This window comes from Drosophila mauritiana, chromosome 3R, assembly GCF_004382145.1.
Source record: "Drosophila mauritiana strain mau12 chromosome 3R, ASM438214v1, whole genome shotgun sequence".
Taxonomy (NCBI): Eukaryota; Metazoa; Arthropoda; class Insecta; order Diptera; family Drosophilidae; genus Drosophila; species Drosophila mauritiana.
Window position 1 is genome coordinate 25,358,056 of NC_046670.1, and position 25,178 is coordinate 25,383,233.

A 25,178-nucleotide genomic window follows, 5' to 3' on the forward strand; every position below is an offset into this window, starting at 1 on the left:
CCATCCCCCGAGTTGAATCTTTTATACATATGCACTCTTTATTATGTAGTTTTAATTTATTTACAATTACTGATTTTTAGGCTTAAATGCTTTACTCGTTGCACAGAAATGTCGTAGAAACTAAAAAGTAGAAGGCAAATTCGTTTTAGCCGCTTTTCTTTCATCGATTGAATTTAAGGTTACTCGTTATCAAGAATAAATAGGAACACAAACATAAAATCACTAATACTATTTGCTTTTGTCCTGGAAGAGAGTAAAATACTACAATAGAAGTTCGTTCGTTCTTGATCGGTAGGCTATATATATGTAGGTATATATATGGTGGCTATGGCTAAGCAACGATTGGCTTTTTTGGTCTCTCTGCTTTTGGATGATGGGGATGTCCGCGAATGTCGATCCAATTATTCTTGTGTGGTGCGTTTAAACTCAATTCAATCCGAAAACTAAACAAAATTACTCTGCTCTATCTCGCTCCGTGGAATTACACCGCATTGGGATGCAGAGGAGGCGTGGCTACCTGGCCCGCCAACGTGCAGGATCGGCAGCAGAACTTGGTGTAGTACGGATTGGAACAGTATCTGCCCTTGACGATCAGCTTGCAGTTGGCGAAGTACGGATTGTCAACGCACTCGGGCGACACAGGTACAACAGCTGGAAATACAACTACATTAGTACCCCCAAGACAGATTTTAATACACCAAACTCACATTGAATGGACACATTGGCTTCTGAATTGGCGTAGGTGTACGCATTGCTGGCCCGGCAAGTGTACTTGCCCGAATCCGCGGGTGTGACATCACTCAGCACCAGGCGATGTGGTTGGTCTGCAGTTACAAAAGATTTTGAGTTAAATAGATCGAGATATTATTAAATAACTGCTTACATGTAATTTGAACCCGCTCGTTGTTGTAGAGAGGCACGTCGTCCTTGGTCCATGTGACATTCGGTTCTGGATAGCCCTGCACGGAGCAGCTCATGACAATGGTGGATCCTGGGGTGTAGCTGTTCTTCGGCTCCAGAGCCAACACGGCATGGACATTAACTATAAATCATGTAAAGACGTGGTTAGTTTTTCGTTGGCAGAACGTACTACTAAACAGAAACATCCAACACCATGCCAGGCCAGCGATAACATGCAAATGTGCAGTACTTACCTGTGGGCTCTGGCACATAGGCCGGTCGGGTGGGTCGGTAGGGATAGCTGGGTCGCTGGGTCACAGGACGGGTGACCGGATTGAGCACATACTGCATGTATTGCTCCTCCTCTGGACTCAGAGGCCGGACAGGACCCACGGCCTTCAGAGTGACGCGCAGCGAGACCGGACGCCTCTGGTTGTACACCTCGCAGGTGTAGAGGCCAAGATCCGACAACTGGATCGAGTTAAAGACCAGCGAGTAGTCGCGGGCCATCAGGTTGTTCTTGAGGCCAAACATCTGTCCGTTGCGCCACCAGCTGACATGCGGCTCGGGGAAGCCACCGGCCGAACAGCGGATCACCGCCGGGCGGTTCAACTCCACGATCTGGGTAACGTTCTTGTCTCCGTAGATGTAGGCGGGCTGACTTACGGGTTCTACCGCCACCAAGATTCAAGCAAGCAATTACGGAAAGCAGGCAACATGCGCAAAATGTTCAATATAAAGCAGTTAGTTACATAGCCATCACCAAAGTGTATAAAGTATCAGTGGATATTAGGAATAGCAGAATCGGTAATCCGATTCACACATTTCCTACTTATGTCTATATTGAGATCTTAACATAATAACATTTAGTAAGGATAACAAAAAATACAAATGTATTGAAGAGAGTCTTAGAAACGCACCTGTAACCTGGAGGGCGACCTCACGGCGCACGGGTTCTCCCAGACCATTGCTGGCCACGCAGACGTAGGTGCCATCGTCGGTTTGACGCACTTGGACAATGGTCAGATCACCGTTGGCGGTCAGCACATATCGTCCCTTGTTCGTGTTGATCTGTAACGAACACAGTAATGCATTCAGGTGGATGGGAAAAGCGGAATCTCCCAATTGCTTACCACCAAGTTCTTGAGCGACCATGTGATATTCGGGGCTGGATTGCCGGTGGCGAAGCAGCGCAACACGGCTATGCCGCCGATGGCAGTCTGGACATCCAGCTCATGCGCCTCCTTGGGTTCCAGAGCGGCTCTGGCATCGCCCGGATAGGAGACCACTGGAGCCTGAGTCCTGGGCGGCTGAGTTGGACGAGCAGGATGCACACACAGCTGTCCGCAGCCGTCGCTGCAGCACTTGTTGTCTCCACGGCAGTCGGCATCGGTGTAGCATTCGCGGGCACATCCACTGGCATTGGCCGACAGCGTCGGGCACTCTCCTGGCTTATATATATCGCGACACACTGGAGCAAACTGGCGATCGTCGGAACTGGCCACATCGATGGCGCACTGTTGGCCCTCCGGGCAACTGTAGCCCTCGCACGGATTCTCGCAGATGCATTGCGTGCACTCTGGCTGGGATCGTGCAGCCACACGGCGAACGCCGTATGGACAGCGAAGCTCCTGGCATTCGGCATCAAAGGTATCGCACGGATTTTGTCCAATTTCGTTGTCCTGCTTGTTGGGTTCCGCTGCAAGAGAAGGGGATGGCGAGTCAGCCAGGAGAGCATTTTCAGTGAGACATTTCACTCCCAAGAACCCGTGCAGACTTAAGTCTAGTGAAGGTGCACTAACGCAACTACTACAGATGCTACTTCAAAGTTTCTACGAGAGCAAGCGATTTGGGTGTGGGCAGATTGCAAGGTGCATTTGTGGGTGGGTGAGTGCTATTTGAGGTGCAGTGAGCTCTGTGGTGCACAGAGCTTTGTGGTGCATAAGTGGCTGGAGGTGGGGCTTACGTCGGCATTGGTTCGTGCATGCCTCGAAGGATCGGAAGTTGTTTTGGTTGCCGGAGCACCCGGCGTATATGAAGGACACACAGTTTCCTGCAGCGTCGTCGTAGTACCAACGGCGCTCGTGCACCGAAGGTCCATTGCAGCGGCCCGTCGCCACCGGCAGCATGCAGATTTCTACTTACGCAAGAGAAAAACCAGTTAGCCCAGCGACTCCATGGTGACCCCCAAGTCGAGACCCGCCCGCTGTATATGTTACCTTTAGCCGAGCCCACTCTCGGTTCACGACCGGCCAGGCAAACTGTCTGGCACTCGAACAAATCGCTGAAACGGTTGCCGGTGCCATCGCACCCACCATAGGTGAACGGTTCGCAAGCCTGGCTCGCTGTGTTGAAGTAGTACTTCGTCTGCCAGTCGGTGCATGGACCCGTGGTCACCGGTTCATTGCAAACGTCTGACACAAGAGATTATAGCATCTGAAACAAGTACCCAGCCCGGCTGCCCCAAACTTACCCACTCCCTTGAACTCGCCGCACTGCCGTTCGCACTGGTCGCGGGTCTCGAAGCGGTTTCCATTGCCTCCGCATCCCGTGTAGGTGAAGGCCGTGCAGGCCATGTTCTCGCTGTCGTAGAACCACGCGGTGGTGCGGTTGTCGCATTCGCCGGCCTCCGGAGGCTCGGCGCAAACCGAATAGGTCTGTAAGACAATATTCGCATAATTATTAAGACACATGAAAAGGAGAACAATCTAACCGGCACTGAAGGCTCCTCCACTACAGTCACCCCAATACAGAAGTTCAGGCAATCGCTCTGCGTCACGAAGTTGTTGCGATTACCCCGGCATCCGGTGAACTCGAACTCGTGGCATTCTCCGCTGCGCTCATCGAAGTACCAGCGCCGAGAGAGTTCACTGCATCGTCCGCGGACCGGAGGCAGTGCACAGGTAGTCTGGGCGTCGTTGCACTCATTCTGGCACTCCTCCTCGGTGGCATAGTTGTTGGCATTACCGCCGCAGCCCGTGTAGACGAACTCGTCGCAGAGTCCCTCCGCGCTGTTGTAGAACCAGCGGGTCACGTTGTCGTAGCAGTTACCCGACTCGAAGGCCAAGAAGCACTTGGACGTGTCGTGCTCCACGGGATCGGCACCAATGCGGGTGTCTATGTTGACAGAGCAGCGAGCAGAGCACTCCTCCTCGGTGGCGAAGCGGTTATCATTGCCGCCACATCCGCCGTAGTAGAACGACTGACAACGGCCCTCGGTTTCGTTGTAGTTCCAGTGGAGCGCCCATTTGTCGCACTGCCCAGGATCAGCAGGCTGACTGCACTGAGGGACAGTAGGAGCTGGATCTGGCTGCCTGGTTGGAGCAGGTGCTCGTGGAGGCGTCGGGGCAGGAGGCTCTTGGCTAAGACAACGCTGCTGACAATCGTTTTCTGTGTCGAAGCGATTGCCATTGCCGCCACAGTTGCCATAGTAGAACTGACGGCAAGCCCCAACCTTCCGATCGAAGTGCCACTTGAGGACCCAGTCACTACATTCTCCTGGAGCGGGTTCCTCGTCACAGACGGCCTGGCTACTGGCCTGTTGCCTAGGGGCAGGGGTGGTGGTTGTGGGTTCGGGCTTGCGGTCGCAACGTGCCAAACAGGACTCCTCGGTGGAGAAGCGGTTCTCGTTGCCCCCACAGCCGCCGTAGTAGAACTGGCGACAGGCCTGATCCTGGGTGTCGTAGTACCAGCTGGTAACGTAGTTGGCACACTCGCCCACCTCGGCCGGAATCTCACAGATGTCCTTAGCTAGTTGGGTTGAGGGATTGAAAGAGTGTCAGTAGGGCGGGGGTTTGGGTAGCGGAAAACAGGAACACATTGAAAGCCTTCGGAGCAGGCAACATTTAAAGCTTACCAACTTGGCGGGGGCAGTGGTCCTCGCAGGACTCCAGGGTCGGGAAGTTGTTCTTGTTGCCACCGCAACCGGTGTAGTAGAAGGGCACGCAGCGCTTCTCATTCTCGGAGAAGTGCCACTTGGCCAGCTTTTCACTGCAATCACCAGTTTGCTTAGGAAGCGCACAGCGGTCTGGGGTTGTGGGATGGTGAAGGTGTTTGGTGCAGGAGGAGATTCGGATGCGGGTGCAGATTCGGAAAGTCGGCATAGCAAGTAACAAGCAATCATGCACATACAATAAAGTAACCAAGCAATTTTTGGGGGAAAAGGAAAGTTTGGGAAGAACATACCGTTAGCCAGGAAAAACCAGGAGGTTTAAGCTTAAAATAACTCATTAACCCAAGCAAAATATTGCATACAACTAGTCCCATTACCCAATTCATGGCACCACGATATACTAAATCAGATCTCAAACCTTTAAGAACGCCGGGCTGGCGGCAGTTGTAGTTGCAGGCATGTTCCGTGGGATAGTTGTTCTTGTTGCCCTTGCATCCACCATAGGTGAAGGGTCGGCAGATGTCCGTCTCGTTGTCGTAGTACCAACGCTCGAAGTTTCCGGCACATGGTCCGCTCTCCACAGGTTGTTCACAGGTAGCTACAGTGGAAGAATGTCGGTAATCGTGGCTCTTGAAGAAGGAATAGAGGCCCACTTACGCAGATTCTCACTGGCGGCACAAGTGCCCTGGCACTGTTCCAGGCTATCGAAGCGGTTATTGGTGCCGTAGCATCCGCCGTACTGGAACTCCTCGCACCGGTTGCGGTCAACATCGAAGTACCATTTCTTGGTGAAGCCAGTGCAGGGACCTGCGCTCTTGGGCAGCAGGCAGACGTGCTTGCCGGTGTACTCCTGGCAGGTGTCCTTGCACTCGGCCTCGCTCTCGAAGCGGTTGTCGTTGCCATCGCAGCCACCGTACCAGAAGCGAGCGCATCCTCCGTAGGATGTGTCGAAGTAGTACTTGACGCTGTAGTTGTTGCAGGTGCCCGTCTCCTTTGGCAGGCCGCAGGCCTTTTGGGGTGGCTCCTGGACATTCTCGCATCCACCGAACTTCTCGTCCGTCGCCTTGGTGACTCCATCGGGACAGCAACCGAACTTGCTCTCCACACAAGTGCAGCCCTCGCCATTGGGGCCCTTGGCCGGGGTCTTCTCGTCGTCGCAGCACTTGAACTCCGTCTGAGTACAGTGGCATCCGTGGTGGTGCGGACCCTTGGCGAAGGTGAGCCCATCTGGACAGCATCCGAACTGGGTGGCCTCGCAAGGGCAGCCCGCGTGCTTGGGTCCCTTGGCGGCAGTGATCTTGTCGGGACAGCAGCCATACTGGGTCGTCTCGCAGGCGCATCCCTCCTGGTTGTAGCCAGTTGCGGCTGACTTGTTGTCCGGGCAGCAACCATAAGGAGTGTAGTGGCATTCGCAACCCTCGTTGTTGGGACCACGCGCGGCCAAGATGTTGTCGGGGCAGCAGCCAAACTCAGTGTCCAAGCAGCAACCCTCCTTGTTGGGACCATGAGCCGGGGTCTGGGAGTTCGGACAACATCCAAAGCGCTCACGTGTGCATCCAGAGCAACCTTCGCCATTCGGACCGCTTGCAGGTGTTTGTCCATCCGGACAGCAACCGTTCTCAGACTCTGCGCAGCCCTTGGCACCTGGTGACGCAACACCACATCCCTCGAAATCAGGACCCTTGGCGGATGTTTCCGCATCGGGACAGCAACCGAATTCGGAGAAGGAGCAGGACTTCTTGGTGTCTGGCTCAAGTGTCGTCGAGTCTTGGCCTGATCCTTCGATATCAGTAGTTGTCTCTGGCTGTGACTCCTCTGTGGTAGTCGTGGGTGGCACAGTAGTGGTCTCTGGACATCCTTCATCATTCTCACCATCGGCGGCGGTGAATTTATCGGGGCAGCAGCCAAAGAGAGTCTCAGCGCACTGCGACTTGGGACAACCCTTATTATTCTTGCCCTTAGCCGGAGACACTCCGTCCAAGCAACAACCGTACTTTGTATCAGCGCAGGTCTTTGCAATGGGACAGCCCTCGTCAAAGGGTCCCTTCGGAGTGGACTTACCATCCGGACAGCAACCGTACTCGGATTTGGCGCAGGTACTCTTCTTAGGCTTACATTTACGGGGCTTGCTCTTGGTAACTTCAGAATCAAAGGAGTAAGGAGTACTGCTCTCCGATTCCTCATCCTTATCACTGGTGCTCCAGATATCACTGCTGGTGCTGTCCAGATCGGTGGACTGGGTGCTTTCTGTGGATCCGTCGGTTGTGCTTTCAGTGGAGCCTTCGGTAGTACTTTCCTCCGTTGGACCGCTTTCCGTAGTGTCGCTGGTACCTCCACTAACCGTACTATCTGTAGATTCAGTGACATCGGTTGAGGAAGCCTCAGTGGAGGAAGCATCTGTTGAGGAACCATCTGTGGAAGAGGATGAATCTGTGGAACCAGATACTTCAGTGGAAGATGAGGAGTCTGTGATGGTAGAATCAGATGTAACATCGGAGCTTGTGGAACTGGACAGGTCATCGACGGTACTTCCCTCGGTGGTCGAACCATCACTGGCGTTGGCGTCGGTGCTTTCGGTTGATCCGGAGGACTCCGTGGACAATGTAGTGTCCTCGCTTGCGCCTTCGGTTGAGCCATCAGTTGAAGCATTAGAGGAACCATCAGTAGATTGATCAGTTGATCCATCAGTGGTGCTGTCACTGCTGTCAGAAGTAGCAGTAGTTGCATCAGTGGTTGATCCATCACTGGACAGCCCGGTGGTTTCGGTTGATTCCGAGTTGGAAGTGGATGAAGAACCATCTGTTGAGCTCTCCGTTGAAGATTCGATAGTCGATGATGCATCTGTAGTTGAGGATGCGTCCAGGGTAGACGATTCTGTCGAATCAGTCGATGATTCAGGAGTAGTCTCAGTTGTCTGATCTGAAGTAGAGTCCGTGGAATCTGAAGATGCTGTTGAGTCCGAAGGGGCATCAGAAGTACTGTCTGATGAATTCTCTGTAGTACTGGGTGCGCCGTCGGTGGATTCATCAGTACTGTCACTAGAATCAGATACGGATGAGGAAGAAGCCTCTGTTGATGACTCACTAACGTTTGAAGAATTGTCCGAAGAGTCCGTGGAGTCATCTGTGGAACTTGAGGCTTCCGTGGAGCTTTCAGGAGTTGAGTCGGAAGCATTGGTGGAGTCCGTGGAATCTGATGCGCCTGAGACATCAGTCGACTCCGAAGCAGAGGCTTCTGTTGAGCTCGAGACATCTGTGGAGTCATCAGAAATTCCTGTGGTTTCAGTGGATGCATCTGTGGAGTCGCTTGAATCGGAAACTGAGGATGCTGGGGCTTCAGAAGTTGCATCGCTGGAAATACTGGAGCTTGAGTCACTGGAAGTAGAGTCACTGGAGGTGGAGTCAGAATCCGTGGAGCTAGACAAATCAGTGGAAGCCTCAGACGTTTCTTCGTCATCACCGCTTCCTTCTGTGGAAATGCCGCTGTCGGTGGTTGATTCTGAATCATATCCCGATCCCTCAAATGTGGTACCAGTCGATTCCAACTCATCATATGGTGTCGGGCTGTCACTTTGCATAAGTTCTTCGGCCTCTGGCGTAGTTTCAGTCTTTGCTGTTCCTTCCAAGTCGATGACATCTTCGCTCTTTTCATCGTCTGACAACCCATCGCTAATCAACTCAATACCATCTTCATCGCAATCCTCCTCATCATCCTCGATGGGCTTATCAGTACTGGTCAAAGGTAGAATCTCATCCTCAGTGCAGGCTTCTGAGTTACACTTTTCAGATAGAGGTTCGACCTTTTCTTCATCGCAGTTGACTGACTTGGTTCCATTGGAAAGACACAGGACCTCACGTACTCGCTCACCACCATCACAAGGCTTGCTACACTTGCCCCAAGGTCCAGTGAACCATTCGCCGGGGCAAACCTTCTCCTCGCCCTCGCAATCTTGTTCTGATTCCGGTTTCGTTTCTTTGTTGCACTTAGAGTCATCATCTGCTGGAGTTACCGTCTTGCCATCAAACTCCCCGCAAATGACAATGCGAGATTTGACACCTTTTCCGCAAGGAGCAGAGCACTTGCTCCACTCCGAGGAAAACCATTGTGCCTCGCACTTGGGCGACTTGCACGGCCGGGATAGAGTGGGTACCTCTGGTTCACAGAATTCCTCCGGATACACCTTACCTTCCTTGTTTCCACAGATGGCTGTACGTGTTTCGGTATTCTGACCACATGCATTGCACTAGAATACACAGAAATTTAGTAATTTATGGCATGCCAAATTAGTACAATACTTACGCCGCTCCATTGAGAGATTATCCAGTCAACGCCCTCACAAGGTGTCAAGAGGCAGGACTTCTCCGTCTCCGGCTTCTCCTCCACGCAATCTTCTTCGGGCAGGACTCGTTTGTGACCGTTCTCCTCGATGAAGCAGGTAACCTTTCGCGTCTGCTTTCCGTCGCCGCAAAGCTTATCACATGGCGTCCAAGGTCCCAAATGATACTTGGGACAGTTCTTGACATCGCGGTTGCACTCCTGTTTGGTGGCCGGCTTGTTTCCCACCTCCTTTAGACAAACGGCATCTTCTTCAACTGTATGCTCCCTAAATTGTTCCCACGTTATTGTTCATCATATATCTCTCGTGACTCAAAAAAAGACTTACCCCGAAGAGGAGATTCGCTCGCAGGTGATGCTCCTGTTTTGGAAGCCATCGGACCCGCAGCCCTTGGAGCACTTGGACCACTCTCCCTCTACCCAGTGTGGTGCACACGGTTCCGTGCCGCAAGCCTGTTCCTCCACTGGCTTGGACTTTTGGTCGCACAGCGATGGATTGACTTCCGCCAAAGTGATGCGGTTGTTGCAGGTGACCTTTCGACTCTGAGTGCCACCGCCGCAGGAAGCACTGCAGGCATTGAACTGGTGATGCGTCCACGTGTGCGTATCCTGCTGCGAGTGACTAAGGCTCTCCGGAATGCTGTACTCGTAGTCGAGGCTGATGTTCTTCTCCTGCACCAACATAACTATAAAGAGGCTCTCCGAGATCGGACCGCTGCAGGTCAGTTGGTCGGGAGCGGCGAAGCCCATTGGCTTCCGTTGGTAGTTCCACCACGAGTTCGCGAAGAACATGGGGCGTGGGAAGTCGATGCGCCAATCGCCGTTCAGGTAGTAGTGTCCACTGTGGTTCCGGCAGGCCAGGTAATTGCTAGAGGGCACCGTCTCCTCGATACGAATGTTGGTGGCTCCCTCTGGAAGGAGCAGCAAGTCGTTGTATCCAGGAGCCAGATCCTTCGTGGTTATGGTGTTGCGAATGGTCTTGCAGGTGCTGCCATCACCGCCACACTTTCGGCACTTGTCCTCCTTGGCATCGCTGCCCAGCATCATGTCACAGCCCACCGGCATGCACTCCCCGTTCACGCACACGTCGAGATCCTTGTCGTTGCAGCGGGTTCCGTCCACCACCTTCTCCCGCTGACGGTAGTAGAACCGCTCGCCCTTGGGCATACAGTTCAGCTCGCAGGGATTGGGCGCATTCGTGTACGGCACCCACTCGTAGAAGACTCCATCGAACTGCTGTCTGTCGAAGCGGGAGCATTGCTGCGCCCGGAAGTCGGTCTCCTCCTCCGGACAGTCTTGGGTGTTGCAGGAGAAGTATCGGCGACTGCCTCCACTGCAGACTGCCTCGCCACGATCACTGTGGAATGGTAAGAGATGTAAGAGATTTAAAACTATTTATACATAGGCAATCTAGAGGTCTCATGCCTATTATAATATTTGGCTATGATAGGGATGGAATAGGGTTGCTTTATTTTACGGCAGGTCTTGTATACTCACTCTCTTCGCAGGCACTCCCGAGTCTGGTAAGACACTCCACCGCCGCAGGTCCTGGAACAGTCCGAGGGCGAGCTCCATGGTGTCCACTCATCGGGATCGTTACCCTCGCCACCGGGCGTCACCGAGCTCTCCGGCAAGTACATGTTCGCCCCATATTGTCTTTTTTGTCTGAGTCCAGGCTGGAAAAGGGCTAAGTGGATTAGTCGTAAGTCCCTCAGGATATCCGCTGCATACTTACGAATCTGCTCTGGGAATCGTGAATGCCGGCCAGAACAATGAATGCTACCAAGGCAGTTGAGCTGCAAATGGAGAGCGAAGGAGGCAATTTAATTAAACGCCACCAGACATAACCTCGCCCAACTCGACCATTCATTAAAATCATGGGACCGAAGTCACGTGTTGACTTGTTGCACATATATAGCCATGTATTTGTTGACTTCTCCGCATGCCTGTGGACACACGAGTGCTCAGACTCATTAGAGGAGCAACAGGCTGGGTGGCTCTCTCTGGCTGGTTGGCTGGCTGGCGGGGGAGTCACCAACTTCGACTGGGACTTTCTCAAAAGACTTGGGTCTGCGTCCAGCGAAGGGGCACAAACAAACTTTTGTGGGGCTTCGCGGCGACAACATGATGAACTTGTTTATGCTCAATGGCCAGAGCAAGCAAACATTGAACTTGTTTTTGCGGCTAAATCTGTGGCGGGATAGGCGGTGGATTCCCTTACCACTGGATGGCGAAAAGAATGGGACTTGGTCAAGTAAAATTTGCAATTTCTTCGGTAACATTTTTTTATTATGCGCCGCGCGCACGGACCATAAATATGCAATGCCACATAAACAAGACATAATTTAGCAGGGCTTCCTGCCGATTTGCCAAAACGAAAGAACCAGAAAGAAGCGCAGAACCAAGCAAATAATAAGTACCGAAGCCAGGGAGAATATACGATTATGCCGCAGACAATTCGACGCCGCAGAATCTGACTTCTTCGAGGAAGTTGCTCCACGGAGGAGGATGTCGTTGCGCCCCGAGGACAAGTTGCGTGAATATGTCAAAGGCGTTCAATGTTGCAGGCAACGTTTGCTGCACTGCATCCCCGCGCTTTCTTGTTGGGGGCTTGCCAATTTAATTTCTGTCGCTGCTGCGTGCAGGGAGCCGCTCGGTTTGTTACGCTTGGACGCCTCCGACTGATGGCGCTCGCCTCCTGCCCTCTGTAATTCTGTCCTCCTGGCTACGAAGGACATGCTTTGGTGCCTGGGTCCTTGGATTCGGGAGTCCTGCCGCAGCAGGCGTGCTGTTTATGACAGCCGAGAGCAGCAGAGGGCTGGGCGCCAAGTGTGGCCATAATTTTTATGCTTCTGTGTTGGCATTTTAATGCAATTTGAGCGCATTTCCCTTTTGAAACCAATGCCAGGACACCTATTGCTTTGGCAAGGACAACGGAAGGCAAATGGCAAACCGACAACGGCACACATTTCACAGTCCATTGAGCAGGGGCGGCGTCGCCCAGTCGCCTCCTTCTCAGCCATTGCGTCATGCAAACAGGACACCACGACACTAAGACACCCGCCAAACCAGGACCAGAACCAAAATCAGGACCAACTCCATTAATTGGGCAGTTCCAAGGAAACCGATGAGCTGGCAAAAACCGCAAGAGCGCACTTCTCGATTTCGATTTCATACGCGTCTGCTGATTACGCAAAATCCTCGGACCCCCAGATATTTTGTTTGGTCGGGTGCGGAGAAATGGGTATGGGAATAACATTGTTATTGCCACATGTGGCGGAAGCCACGTGACACTAGCACAAACAGTTGGCGCAATCGTCAAATAAGTTACACATGTCATGTGAACCACCGAAATGCCGCCACAGAAATGTCAAATAAGTCTGGAGGAAATGCTAAGTTCGGGGGCGGGAACTTTACACAAATACGGTGTACTATATAATACCAGATTAATGCCGGATGGTGGGCCTTCTCCCAATCCCTGACCCCATTTAGCTTTGTGACCAGGATTTAGTTGGCTGGCGAGATCAAAGCTGCGCCTCTAAGAGGGCCAATTATCGGGTCGCAATGCCTTTCTGGCCTTCCATCTTTCTGGCCAGAAACGGTCCCACAATAGCAGTCCATTGTTCATTGTGCGCCGCATTACAAAGGCATTTGGGTTTCGGATAGCGGCTCTAAGCGGTGATAATACTTTAAGGGGCCCCGCCAATCACTGCATACATGCAGTGAGAGTGCAGGGAAATGATCCCTTTTTAGCTACACAATTGCAGCCATTATCAGTCAACTTGAACAACTGCAGCATGGATGCAAATCCAGGCCACAGATATAGTCGTACGCTCTCTCCAGACCGAGTAGCTAAAAGATATTCACTCCGCGTCCATGCCAGAGATATATTCACGATCGTGTAATTGCTTTCAAATGCCTTCCACGCAACAAGTGCATTCTGGCATAGAATGCGTAATGCACTGGGAGAAATATATTTATTTTATATACTATAGTACGATGGAACCAGGGTATTTTATTGTGATCCCAAAGGAACAGATTGCTACTTTCAAGTATTGAGTTTTCATATACAGATTGCAAGTATTAAGATACAGATACGATTTTCGTTTCAGTGAAAGAAAGTGTTTCAAGAATGTAGGTACTCCAAACAGATATCTTTCCATGTAAAATGTTGCAATGACCATCGTAAATAAAGCGCCTGCTAATGAGCCGTAAGAACAACACTATCAGCGGCACTTACTCCACAAGTGCGCGCACTTAGCCGCCAAACTCAGGACCGACAACAAATTACAGCTAATTTTGGGGCAACCAAAAGTAATCTAAATCTGAAAGGCGAACCGAAAAAAATATTATGTGGCAAGCCGAAATCCAAACAAGTGCCGCAAAAACACACATAAATTTCGAGCAGCTCTCACATCTGACCATCGGGAACTGACGTTGGATTTGTTTACATGACTCATCCGCGAGGTCGAGTTAGTAGAATTCCCCGCACTTCAATCGCAACCACCCACTAGATTCGATTCTTCGGGCCTTTCCCATGCCAATTGATCGGGGTAACAACTAGCTGGAGTTAATCAATTGGCGGTGGGGCATGCAATATGCTAGCTGCATCCATGAGGATTCCGATTCCGCAGCTGCCTGCCTCTGCAGATCCCGGGGCCCTTTGATGAAGATGGAATGCCCATGGCCCCAGTTCGCCCAGCTGCAACCGTTTGACTTCTGCTGGCCCCTTTTTCGCTTTTTTATGTTGATTGTGAGGAACGAAAGGAATTCGATGTTGCAGGCAACTGATTTAATTGCAGCCAACGGAAAATGCGTGCAAGTGCACCCACCTCCTACACAGAGAGAATACTTTATATACTATATAGGCATACAATAGAATATATGACTAAATTCCAATGTGTGTACCAAGTATTTCCCTGTGTACTTAATCCACTCCCTTTTTCCACCCAAGATCGATCCAGGCAGTAAGTCCTAATCAGCTTCGTTAGTGCGTTTTATTTGGCCGCAAAATACCAGGCAGCAATTATTGCACAGGTATCCACCTCATTAGTCGGAAGGATGCGTGCGAGTGTGACACCCGTTTGTTCAAATACAATTACATAGTCATACAATTATCACAAGACAAGCAGACTCTAATGCAAAACGCCAAATTGCGGCTGAGGTGTGGCCAGGTGAATGCGATGATGGTGCTCCTGCTGCTGCTGCCGAAGCTTCCACGATGATGATGATGATGTCTCTATGAAGAAGATGCGGGCAGAAGGCTGGTGGAGCGACGACATTTGTTGCAACGGAAGTAAATGTTTGCATTGTTGAAATTTTAATTGCATTTGCATAAAGCAACGCACACAGAGACTCAGTGGAGATGGGTATGGAGACGGAGCGACATCCACCGCTCTGGCGGGGAATGGAAGCCCCAGCTCCACTTGTGCTGCTGCCATTTTGACTGGCAGCCAAACACTTGCACACAGCCTGTCCGAGCAATTATCAATTTCGAAATTAATTTAACTTAATTGAGTAGTGAAAATAATAAACATACGCCTTTGCCCCCAAGTGTTTGCGAAATGCACAGGGATTATGCAACATTTTACCAAATTTAGTGCTGCACTGCTACAATGTTGCAGCAGCAGCAAATGTTGAACGTTGAGAGGCACAACAAAGTTTGCCCGAATGCCTAATGAAATATTTGCCACGCATTTGACCAAATGAGCAGTGCAAATGAGCAAACAGAATGCGCATTTAAGCCCAGTTCACCGAGACTGGGCCTGAGAAAAATAAAAGGGAAAGAGATTTCACTATGCGTTTCACTTTGCCAACTTACTGACCCATAAATTTCCCCCGCTGTCAACGGCGGCGGCTAAATGTTCGACGGGCAAACAAATCTTTATGACCATGTCGCGGGAGCCACCAGAAGCGGCCTCCGCCGGAGAATCAACAGTGCTGTGCAGCTAATTAGAGGCATCATAACGCCGCTGTCGCGACTTCCCATCCTCACATACCCACAGCCTCACATCCCCACATCTCCACCTCCACCTAGCCCCATGAGCATTGGCAATTTTCTATTTGCCCAACTCATTCGGCCCGAGATTGCAACAAGCTGCTTGACTTCACTTATGGCTAATAGCACTCGAAATGGGAAACAGGGGGAAATGGTTTCTAGGGAAACACACACTTTTGCACCTCCTCGAACTTTGAACCCATCCCAGCCAGTGGGGGATTATTAATCAGGCCTCTGTGTAAACATTTTAGCGCCGACTTGCGATAAAAAACACACAACGGTGCGCTCACAGGATGCCAAATGAGCTGGCATATTTCAGCACTTAATTAGCGGGGAACTAATAAACTAAGGGAAAAAGTAAATAAATGGTGGAATTCTTGAGCAAACCAAAACTATTTTGGGAAGGCTACTTTTTATAGAATTTTTAGTTATGTCAGATCATTCTTTCTGCTCTAGCAATTCAATTGCCCATTACTTATGCTAAATAGAAATATCTGTCTGAATTTCAACAGCCTGTTTGTTTCATCGAAGAAATCTAAAATAAGCAATGACCAACTCCCAATTTCACTTATTCACAATAGCCTTCAAATCAAATTGGCTTAAATGCCATCATGTTGGCCAGTACGATTACCTGACTACCTGACGCATAAAATGTGGAGCAGACATTGATTTATAGCGCAATTACGGGTTAGCTCATCGCTCCAGTACTTGTCAGTGGGTTCCTTGCGTCTTGCAGATTCCTCCGAGGTATTGGCTAAACAGCCGGACCATCGGAAGTGGTAAAAGGGCTGCGTCCCTGACCCCCAGAAAGGGCTGATAGTCGGGTCTGCATTTCGCTTCATTTGCTGTCATCAAGATGCGCATCACGTTTCCCAAGAACACCCAGCAAACCGATCGTCGCCTGTCGTCCGCCAAAACATTTTTATGGGTTTTTATATATTCCCCCTTTTTTTGCGCTCTTTTTTGGTTTTTGGCTTTTGCCTGGCGGCGAATATATTTCACTTGTTGATGCTGATGCTGTCCCTACTTTTCTGGTTTTCTGGTTCCTCAGACAGACAGAACTTTTTAGGCACATTTTACTGCATGTGACGCATCGTTTGCCGGTTGCCGGTTGCCTCCTGGTTGGATCTGCACAATTTTTGGATATTTTTGCAGTCATGCCATGGCGGTTGGCTCCTCCGTTTTTATTCTGCTGTCTGTATATAGTATTTTGTATCTTGTGCAATTTCTGCGGCGGCATATTTTGGGGCATCCTTTTTATCTTCCGCGTTGCCAGGGAGCGACGACCCCATCCGATCGATCCGATTGTGTGTGTCCATACACTCCACTCGTGTGTGCGCGTGTGTGTGTTCGTGGCGGGGCAAACATTAACAATGGCTCTTAAGCTATTTGCCACTCACACACTTGATTCGGATGGAGGAGTTGGAATAATTAACCGCCACCCAGTCGGCAGCCTTTGCTTAATTAAGCATAAGACATTAAGTCATGGGAAAGCGATGTGCAGATCGGTCGCGAAACCATTAACCGTGCCATTGGGGGTCCATCCCATCCATACCCCATCCAGAGCAGATGTGGCAAATGCAGCGTGCAACATCGCCGCCATGAACTTGGGAGGCCAGTGAGGCGTGGAATAGGCATGAACTGATCCACAGGATTGCAGCAAGTTGCAAGTGCAACAACAAGGGGGGCGTTTGTTCATAATTTGCAGCTCATTTGCCGCATCATTCGATATTCTGGAGAAGTCCATACCCACACGCCATATCCGGGCGTGGATTTTGGTTATACTGAATTTGCACACTTCGCGGCAGAGAAGCAGCCACTTTGCTAGATCAACATTTGGATTTCTGATTTATTTATAGCCATTAAGGATCAATTATGCAATTCGAGTGTTTACTCTCGACTCGAAACTCGTGTGTGCATGATGATATTCCGAGTTTCAAGGCAACTGGCTCTGCGTGTTTCATTTCAAAAGCATATATTTTGAAATTCACTGTTTATAGTTGCGGCTCTCGCACAGATCACACTCAATAAACAATTTGGCCCAGCAACTATGTGTGGGCAATTGGATTGGGTACGTGTTTTTCTTGTTGCATCCATTTTCCTGCTGCCCAGCGGAATTTAGTGTTTTCCGCGGAATATTATACTTAAAACATAACAAACATTGCCTGCGCTGGGTAAACTATATATCAGCATAGGTGGAGTCTTATATTTAGATTGGGAATTTTCATTGAGTACACAAGATCTGAGCATCCTATTTTCCACAGAAAGACGAATAGGTATGCTGGAATTTTTCGTCTCTTCTGAAGAGACTTCAAGAGAGTCTCCAACAGCGTCAACTGGAGTCAAGTTCAAAGACGTCACGAGCCACAGATTTTCGCTTAATGTAATGTATATTTTGGCCACTTAATGGCCACACACAGGCGAGATACAACCTACAAGATACTCGGTTACTGATTTACCGAGTGCGTTAAAACGTTTAGTTTGTGCCATTAAACTACAGACATAATGATGGTCTTAGGTATGTTGACCCGTTTGGGGGCTTGGATTTTGGGCTTGGGCCAGCCAAGTGATCAGATACCCTACTCGAGAAGATTTTTAAGCAATGTATTCTCAAGAACTTTTCCATTAATTCAACTAAAAAACATTGGGAAATTGAGGCAGGAAAAACTATGATATGATTTCCTGTGAATTGTGATTAGCCACACACATGTCCCCAAGCTCTGGCCAACATGGGTCATGTGGTGGCCACATTTTCATCCGAAATCTATAGTTTTTCCCATTTTCCCGCCGTTGACAAAGAGATAGAAATTTTTTGCTTTCAAGTGGCTAACGCACAGTTTTCGCGAAAAACTCTAAAGAACTTGACGAATGGATGCGCTAACTGCCAGTTGGCCGAGGAACAAGTTTCTGGGCTTTTATGTGACGGTGTCGGACTTTATGACTCTGGCCAAAAATAAAACGCACGCAACGCTTGTGGTCAGCGAAGAACCGCCTCGGGTGGAGATTATGGCCAAGATAGGGATGTCCAGCATGTGCGTGAGATCGCTGGACTCATGGCTGCCATGGAGTCAACTTTGAACCGACCTCCGAGCTGCTCCGCAAGTATCTGCTGGCCTGTCCGAGCACCTCACCTTGTTTTCCCTACCTTCTGGTGGGCAGGGATGAGGGCACTTCAAAGCACACGCACTTCACCTACGAACGCAACTCTTTGGGATAAATATTTACATTTCCATTTGAAAATTTGATTTGATTTCTTCGTTTCTTTTTCCAGGGAAGGGGTTCGAATCGCACACACATTTCGGTGAAGAAACAGAAAGACCTGTCGATGAGTTGCAGGTGAGGTAATAGCACAATTTCTGGGACAGTGGGTGGAGAACCACCGATCTGGCTGTTTGAAGTAAGATCGTGATGCCGGAAATTGAGATGTTAAAAGCGAAATCGATTGTGGTTGGAATTGGCATCGGCCCTGCCCGACCAAATTAGCTGGACTATACGTTGTTTAATTGTTTTCGATTCATTTTGAATTCCTTGAAAAGGATACGCATTCCCTCCATGAAGGCCATAATTTTTAATACAACTTCCAGAGCTTAATTGCTAATGGAAACATTTTTGCCAGGGCGCAGGACCAAGGACGAACGGCAATCAGAACTCACACAAATACAAACTAAAGCACATTAGGGGCGGGCTGGGAAAACGCTTTGAAAAATGTTGCAATTTTCATTAACAAACTTCAATTAAGTTGGCAATGTAATTTGGCATGCAAACAAAATGCTGGCCAGGATAATGGCAGTCGCGCGCAGTGTCAACATCGAGGAACAGGAGCAGAAACAGGAGCACCGCCTGTTGCACAGCGAGCACGTAGCCAGGATACGCCCACATCCACATCCGCACATGTGAAAGGACAACTGGGAGGCAGGATGAGAACTCAGGCGAGGAGGAGACCCGTGTCAAGTGTTTGCCCATGTAGTTCAAACGGAATTAAAATTCCAATTGACACAGTAATTTGCTAGCAACACAAAGGGAATCAATTTCAGGGATTGCAGTGCCGCATCAGTCGCGTTTGGATGGATATGGATACATGTTTGTCGGATGCTTACCACAACCGCCTCGATAAATCCATTTTGTGGCTCCTTGCTGGCAGGACAGCACAATAAGCGTCGCCTCACTTTTCGCGTTTCTCACCCACTCGAATAGTATATATATATAAATATATATCTATTTATTTTGTATCTTTCTGTGTCGTTCCTTGTCCCTGCAGAGTGGCTAGCACTTGAGTGGAGCACCACTTGAGTTTTAATTATCTGGCACAGAGTTGTCACTTGAAATCAGAATTCACTCGGCACTTTGCGCCTGCGCATTGCCGCAGGATATATCCGGTCGATCGATCGCGCACTATCCTAAGAGTCAAAGTCGGAGTCGAAGTATCCGCCTCGATTCGGAACACATCCGCAGGGTTTGACGGCACGCCAGCAACTGATCGAGTCGCTCGCATGCGATCGCTCTAATTCTGTGCCACACAAAAGCCGCAGCAGAGCAAAAGCAAAAGCAGCAAAGCAAAAGCAGCAAAGCAAGAGCAGAGCAGAGCAGCGGATCGGAAGCAGCAGCCCGATAATCGTGGCACCCAAGCTATATAGCTGTAGCCATAGCCATAGCTTCTTTTCTGCAGCGATAGCGCCACAAAGGACGGCTTCCGCCCCTTCTAATCTCGCGCTCCCAAATTGAAGGGGACTCTAGATGAGCCTATATGACCCAGCACCCAATCTTGTCGCTAGGGCTTCTTGGGGCATATATAAATCTACTCAGTTTATGCACGCTGCATTAGTGATCCTTTGCCAACCGGCCCCCACTAGAGACTAAAGTCGACTTGAGTTCGGTTTTTTTTTTTTGCAGTCTTTGTAACAACTGGTTCCCCGGCGACTCTCGCTGATCTTTATGCGTTGCACGTGTGTGAGGAGCGATGCGATGCGATACGATACGATCCGATCCGAAGTTGGCAAGTGATTTAGTGGCCCTGCCCTCGACCACCACATGCAGCACTCGCATTGCTCTTGCCGTGCCTGTCAAGATCAAGCGGCGGTACTAATGAGCCGCCCCTGCCAACACATGTCGACATCCTTTGGCCAGTGATCCTGACTCGTCATAACCCCGAATGCAGCTCAATTTCACTCTAATTGCCACTGGCAAACACATGTGCGATGTGTTTACTCTGATTTGCTCGCCCATTTCACAGACAAATTTAGGCATCCGTTCTGGTGTGGGATAAATTGCAGTCTGCCATTGCAAGAGCGTCATTGGTGCAGCATATTAGTTATTCGCAGCATCGATTTCACGAAATTTGATAAGTTCATTCATGAAATTCGCCCGTCTAGAAAAACTCGAAGCCTGAGCGATAATTTCCGCATTCCGCTTAGTTCGGGGTTCTATATATAGTTTATATCCAGCACTCAAATCTCAACCAAAACTCAAGTTTCCGCCGAAAAAATAAGAGGCCTGATATTATAGAGCCGAAAAATGTGTGAGAGCTACTATAATTAAATAGAACTTTAAAAACCATCAAACTTGCATGTAAATGCTACAAAAACAAATTTCTAACAAAATTTGCTTGACAACTTAGACAATTTATCTGGATTGCTTTGAAAAAACTAAAACTTTAGCATGGTAACAGCCAAATGCGATAAGGATTTTGAGTTTTACAAGTAAATCATCGCACACACTATCAAAATATTATTTTGATAGTTCCAAGTTTTTTTTTGGATCATGGCAGGAAGCTTCTACTTACAAATATGAGTGGTTTAAATACGAGATTATCTCAACCACAAGTCATATTTCCGCCAAAAATAGTTCTTGCTCGCTGATTTACAATTTTAAGCCGAGAAACCGAATAATGTGTGTGCGGTTATAAAAGTCCTTGAGCATAATTATATAAGAATGATGTTACAGTTATTTTTACACTCCCCTTATCAGCAGTCGGCCAGGGAAAGTCGCCTCCAGTTAGCTAATAAGTCGCAGAAATGAATTATCCACATTTCAAGGCAAACTGGCGACTGGCGATACAGGGAACGCGCTTGATATTATAGAAATTCGCAAACATATATGCTGAGAGGCGTGGGCTTGATATAAAAAGCATCCATTCATGAATATAGGACCAAGTTCTAATTGGCTCCGCGGCGGAAGCCTGCTATCTCTACCAGTCGATATGGGGCTACGGACACCGCCTTGGTTTGGGTGAACTCCAATTAGCAAGGCGATGACCCATTTAGAACAGCTTCCGTCTCTGGGACAGGGGCGCTTCTCCCGCTGTCGCTCTCGATGCTAGAACGTCTCCCTTATCATCGGCCAGTTCCGCTGCCACTCTATATCGGTATCCTAAACGCCTAAGTATGTGGGTGAAGGGTGGCAGCAACGGCAACAGCGGCAGCAGTGGAATCAACAGGAAGTCGGATAGCGGATTGTTTTATATAAACAGTATATAATAGAGAACTATAGATTACAAGACGATAACAAGGCAGATTTGGAAGCGCATACAAACTAGAAACCTGGATCCCAGTCCGTTTGCTGGGCCTCCATTTTCGTGGTGTAGCACTGCAGTATATCGCCGGCCTGGGGCAGCACCTTGGTGTCTCTGAAGCGTAGTCCGCACTCCACGTCCTTCTTGATGGTATCCACTTCATTCTTCAGATGTCGCATTGAATCCAGGGGGCCATCGTAGACAACCTCTCCATCACGCAGCAGGCGGAACTTTTGGGCCTTCTTCAGCACTCCCTTCGTGCAACGACAGCCCGCCACGGGAACTTCCTTGCGACCCTCGTTGATGAGGAAGTTTTGCAGGACATTGGCCTCGCCCAGAACCTCTTCAATTTCCACTGGAGGCAACTTGCTGCTCAATTGCTCCTTAAGATCGTCGATTAGACGGTAGATGATGTTGTAGCTTCGTATGTTCACTTCTTTGGCAGCTTTCAGCTGGGGAGTCTCCACTGCAAAGGCATAGATAATAGCATCGAAAGCCTTGGCCAGCTCGAGATCGCCCTCGGTCACATTTCCCACGCCATAGTGCACGATGTCCAGGCGGCAGCTCTCGTTGCTGTTATAGGTCTCTAGCACATCAAGTATGGCCTCCACAGAGCCATGCACATCGCCCTTGATAATGACACTAACCCGAGGCTTGCCCTCGTTTTCATCCACCTGTTTGACACGCTGGCCACCGCGCACCCGGAAGCGTCCGGCCAGTCGACGGGCTTCTCGCTCAGCTCTATACTTGGCCTGGTGCTCCTCATCCTTCTTGCGGATTTCATCACTGCTCGACTCGATCTTCTCCTGCTGGGACTCGTGTTCGCGGTACTTCAGCACGGCGTGGGCTTTTTTCTAATCGCAGAGATGGCACTTATTATTGTATTATCAATATAAATGAAATGCTGCACTAAATCTACCTCCGTTTCCACCTCGAGTATGAGATCACCAGCGAGCGGCAGCTCCCGCCAGCCCAGAATCTCCACTGGTGTGCCCGGTGGGGCTTCGCTCAAAGGCTGGCCATTATGATCGAAGAGACCTCGCACCTTGGCGTGAGCTAAGCCACTTAGTAACACAGAACCTTTACGAAGGGTTCCGCGGGAGACGATGGCTGTCGATAGTTTGCCACGACGGGGATCGGTCTTTGATTCCACTACAATTCCTTCAACAAGACCAGTGGGATCTGCTTTAAGTCCCATTAGGGTGGCCTGTGTGCTGACAGCCTCGGCCAGAAGTTGAAGGTTAGTGCCCTTGAGGGCTGAGATCGGAATCACTTGTACATCACCACCGCGCTCCTCGAGAGCAAGCCCCATTTGCGCTAGCTCTCGTTTACTTTTTTCCTGAAATGAATGGGGTGATAGGCGTGCTTTTTAAAAACTTCTTTATAACTTACAATATTAGCCTCTGGCTTATCAATTTTGTTGAGCGCTACGATAATAGGAACTTGAGCTTCCTTCGCCAGCTGTATGACTTCACGTGTCTGTGCCATTACGCCATCTTCTGCGGCCACCACAAGGACAATAATGTCCGTGGCAACAGCACCACGAGCTCTCATCGCGCTAAAGGCAGCATGTCCCGGTGTATCCAGAAACGTGACACGTTCTCCGTTCTCCAAGGTGACGGTAAAGGCGCCTATGTGCTGGGTAATTCCGCCAGCCTCGCCGGCAGCAACATCAGCACCTCGCAGAGAATCCAGGAGCGTGGTCTTACCGTGATCCACGTGGCCCATTACTGTCACTACAGGCGGACGGGGCTGCAGGAGCTCTGGAGCAGCTGGCGGTCTGGGTGCCACATCGCGTTCCTTTTGCTCATCTGTGTTTGATTCTTCGGGTGTGGCCACCACCCGTGTTTTGGCACCCAGTTTCTTGGCTATCTCCTGGATGATTTTGAGGTCTGCAAGCTTAAAAGCGGGTTCAATGTTGTCAGCGCCCTTGACATATAGCATGGCCTCCTGAACATCATCTGGAAGATAAATGGTCAAAAGTTCCTTCAATAAATTAAGATATAACCAGTGGATGGAATGTTTACCCAGTGGCCTTTCCAGTTCCTTCGCCAATTGGGCCACGGTCATGTGCTTCCAGATGTTTGAGGCGCCTCCGGCCGCCGTTTGCAACTTCTTGGGGGAGTACTCTATAATTCTTGGCGATTTCTAAATCAATTAGTGAGTGTGTCCTCTGGGATCAAGGGGATTATTAAGAGATTCGAGTTTTTCGGCATACAGTTTGACATTGTCATAGTGGCTCTAAAACCTACCTTCTCCTCTGCTGTTTTCCGGCGTTTCAAACTGGCGGCGCTCACATGGAATTCTCTTTGAAACGCCGGTGGCAGTTGCCATTGTGTGACTGCTCTGCTGAAGTGGAGGGTATTACCAAGTCGACTTATATTTATGATCCGCAACATTTTTTATAGATAATATTATATTTTTAATTGAATCTCGCTTATGTTTTAGATGTCGCGTAACGCAGCAGCTGACTGATACCAGGGACTGACAATCCAATCAGCTGTTTTTCAGCGCTGCCATTCATCCTGTTAGCCGCCTAGAGGGCGTGTTAAAATTGATATACAATTCAGAAAGAAGTAAAGAAAACTAAAAAAAAAACTAAATTTTTTTTTACAAAATATGTGTACTTATACTTAAGAGCGATTATTAGAAACACAGAAAAAATGAGTAATTTAAAATTAAAGTTGTCTTTCCATTAAAAAAAATACGTTAAGAACACACATTTAGTTTTTTCATTTTTGACATTTCATTTTAAATCTAACACTTTATGAAACTTCGCCGTTATTTTCACAGTATTTCCACAGTTGCCACCTTGATCTTAACACATGCCGGGAGCTGCCGTCCTCATATCTATAAAAGACCAGAGTTGCCATACTGACTATTAAACATTTGTTTTCGATAATCACATACTTCCCAATAAGTCCACAAGGTGGCGCTGCTTTAAAATGTCTAATGAAGTGTAAGATGTATGTAAAAGGATTTTGATTCCCAAGTTTAAAGTTTTAACATTACAGCGTTCTCTACACCAACTAGTCTAAAATTAAAGTATCTGTGCAACTTTTTAAAAAGAAAGTCATATTCTTTACCCAATATTGTACAAACCTATTAATAATACGAAACAATAGTGAATTGAATTAACCAATGATATGTTTGGCGTGCATGATTACCATTTCTTTGTTCAAGATCTGATGAGTTCTATTTTAAATTTTAAAGCTATAACTAAAAATGTTATTTTACCTCTTCTGCTAGAATGATTTATTTAAATCGTTGCAAATTCTTTGAATTGCCCTTCTAAGCGGCTGCGTGAGTGTCAATCACTGTCATTTGGGGCTGTAAACTCAAACTGGGCTCAAACTGGGAGGGATGGCATAGGAATGGGGATGGGGTTGGGGATAGGAATAGGGATTCTCGGCTCTCGAGGCTCGAGCCCTTCTCGTGACTGACGCTGAATGCCACTTAATTCGGTTTTGAAGCGAGTTGCATGTCAAAATGATTGCTCTTCTGCAAACAGCGCATCTGTGTTTGAATTATGATGGAGCGCGCAA

General features: G+C 49.1%; 2 protein-coding genes across 8 annotated transcripts; both read right to left on the bottom strand.

The window, feature by feature from the left end:
- Positions 1 to 19: 19 nt before the first annotated feature.
- LOC117142662 (papilin) lies at positions 20 to 19,643 on the bottom strand. Of its 6 annotated transcripts, XM_033306790.1 has the most exons (18): positions 19,223 to 19,643; positions 10,863 to 10,923; positions 10,625 to 10,803; positions 9,456 to 10,484; positions 9,092 to 9,395; positions 5,450 to 9,035; positions 5,211 to 5,390; positions 4,757 to 4,927; positions 3,614 to 4,650; positions 3,374 to 3,557; positions 3,120 to 3,314; positions 2,867 to 3,037; positions 2,034 to 2,599; positions 1,821 to 1,971; positions 1,155 to 1,571; positions 884 to 1,042; positions 708 to 824; positions 20 to 651 (listed from the first exon to the last, which is right to left on the bottom strand). In XM_033306790.1, the coding sequence occupies exons 1-18, from the start codon at positions 19,243 to 19,245 to the stop codon at positions 482 to 484; spliced, it is 8,700 nt and encodes a 2,899-aa protein (XP_033162681.1). In that variant the 5' UTR covers positions 19,246 to 19,643; the 3' UTR covers positions 20 to 481. The 6 variants fall into 6 exon arrangements, with proteins under 6 accessions (XP_033162681.1, XP_033162682.1, XP_033162684.1 ...); XM_033306791.1 differs by lacking the exon at positions 4,757 to 4,927 and having other exon boundaries at positions 19,223 to 19,642; XM_033306793.1 differs by lacking the exon at positions 1,155 to 1,571 and having other exon boundaries at positions 19,223 to 19,641.
- Positions 19,644 to 21,562: 1,919 nt separating this feature from the next.
- LOC117144919 (translation initiation factor IF-2, mitochondrial) lies at positions 21,563 to 24,116 on the bottom strand. Of its 2 annotated transcripts, none has more exons than XM_033310366.1 (5): positions 23,886 to 24,116; positions 23,661 to 23,781; positions 23,026 to 23,594; positions 22,553 to 22,972; positions 21,563 to 22,487 (listed from the first exon to the last, which is right to left on the bottom strand). In XM_033310366.1, the coding sequence occupies exons 1-5, from the start codon at positions 24,030 to 24,032 to the stop codon at positions 21,654 to 21,656; spliced, it is 2,091 nt and encodes a 696-aa protein (XP_033166257.1). In that variant the 5' UTR covers positions 24,033 to 24,116; the 3' UTR covers positions 21,563 to 21,653. The 2 variants fall into 2 exon arrangements, with proteins under 2 accessions (XP_033166257.1, XP_033166258.1); XM_033310367.1 differs by having other exon boundaries at positions 23,661 to 23,770; positions 23,886 to 23,975.
- Positions 24,117 to 25,178: the final 1,062 nt, after the last annotated feature.

Bases quoted from the DNA above. Each gene is read 5' to 3' on its own strand.
- LOC117142662 (XM_033306790.1), bottom strand. From the start codon at position 19,245: ATGGATTTATCGAGGCGGTTGTG. The intron at 10,924-19,222 runs GTAAGCATCCGA...CTCCATTTGCAG, and splicing joins GATTTATCGAGGCGGTTGTG to CTCAACTGCCTTGGTAGCAT. The intron at 4,928-5,210 runs GTTTGAGATCTG...CCACAACCCCAG, and splicing joins CCAGCCCGGCGTTCTTAAAG to ACCGCTGTGCGCTTCCTAAG.
- LOC117144919 (XM_033310366.1), bottom strand. From the start codon at position 24,032: ATGTTGCGGATCATAAATATAAGTCGACTTGGTAATACCCTCCACTTC. The intron at 23,595-23,660 runs GTAAACATTCCA...TTTATCTTCCAG, and splicing joins GGAACTGGAAAGGCCACTGG to ATGATGTTCAGGAGGCCATG. The intron at 22,488-22,552 runs GTAGATTTAGTG...CTCTGCGATTAG, and splicing joins TACTCGAGGTGGAAACGGAG to AAAAAAGCCCACGCCGTGCT.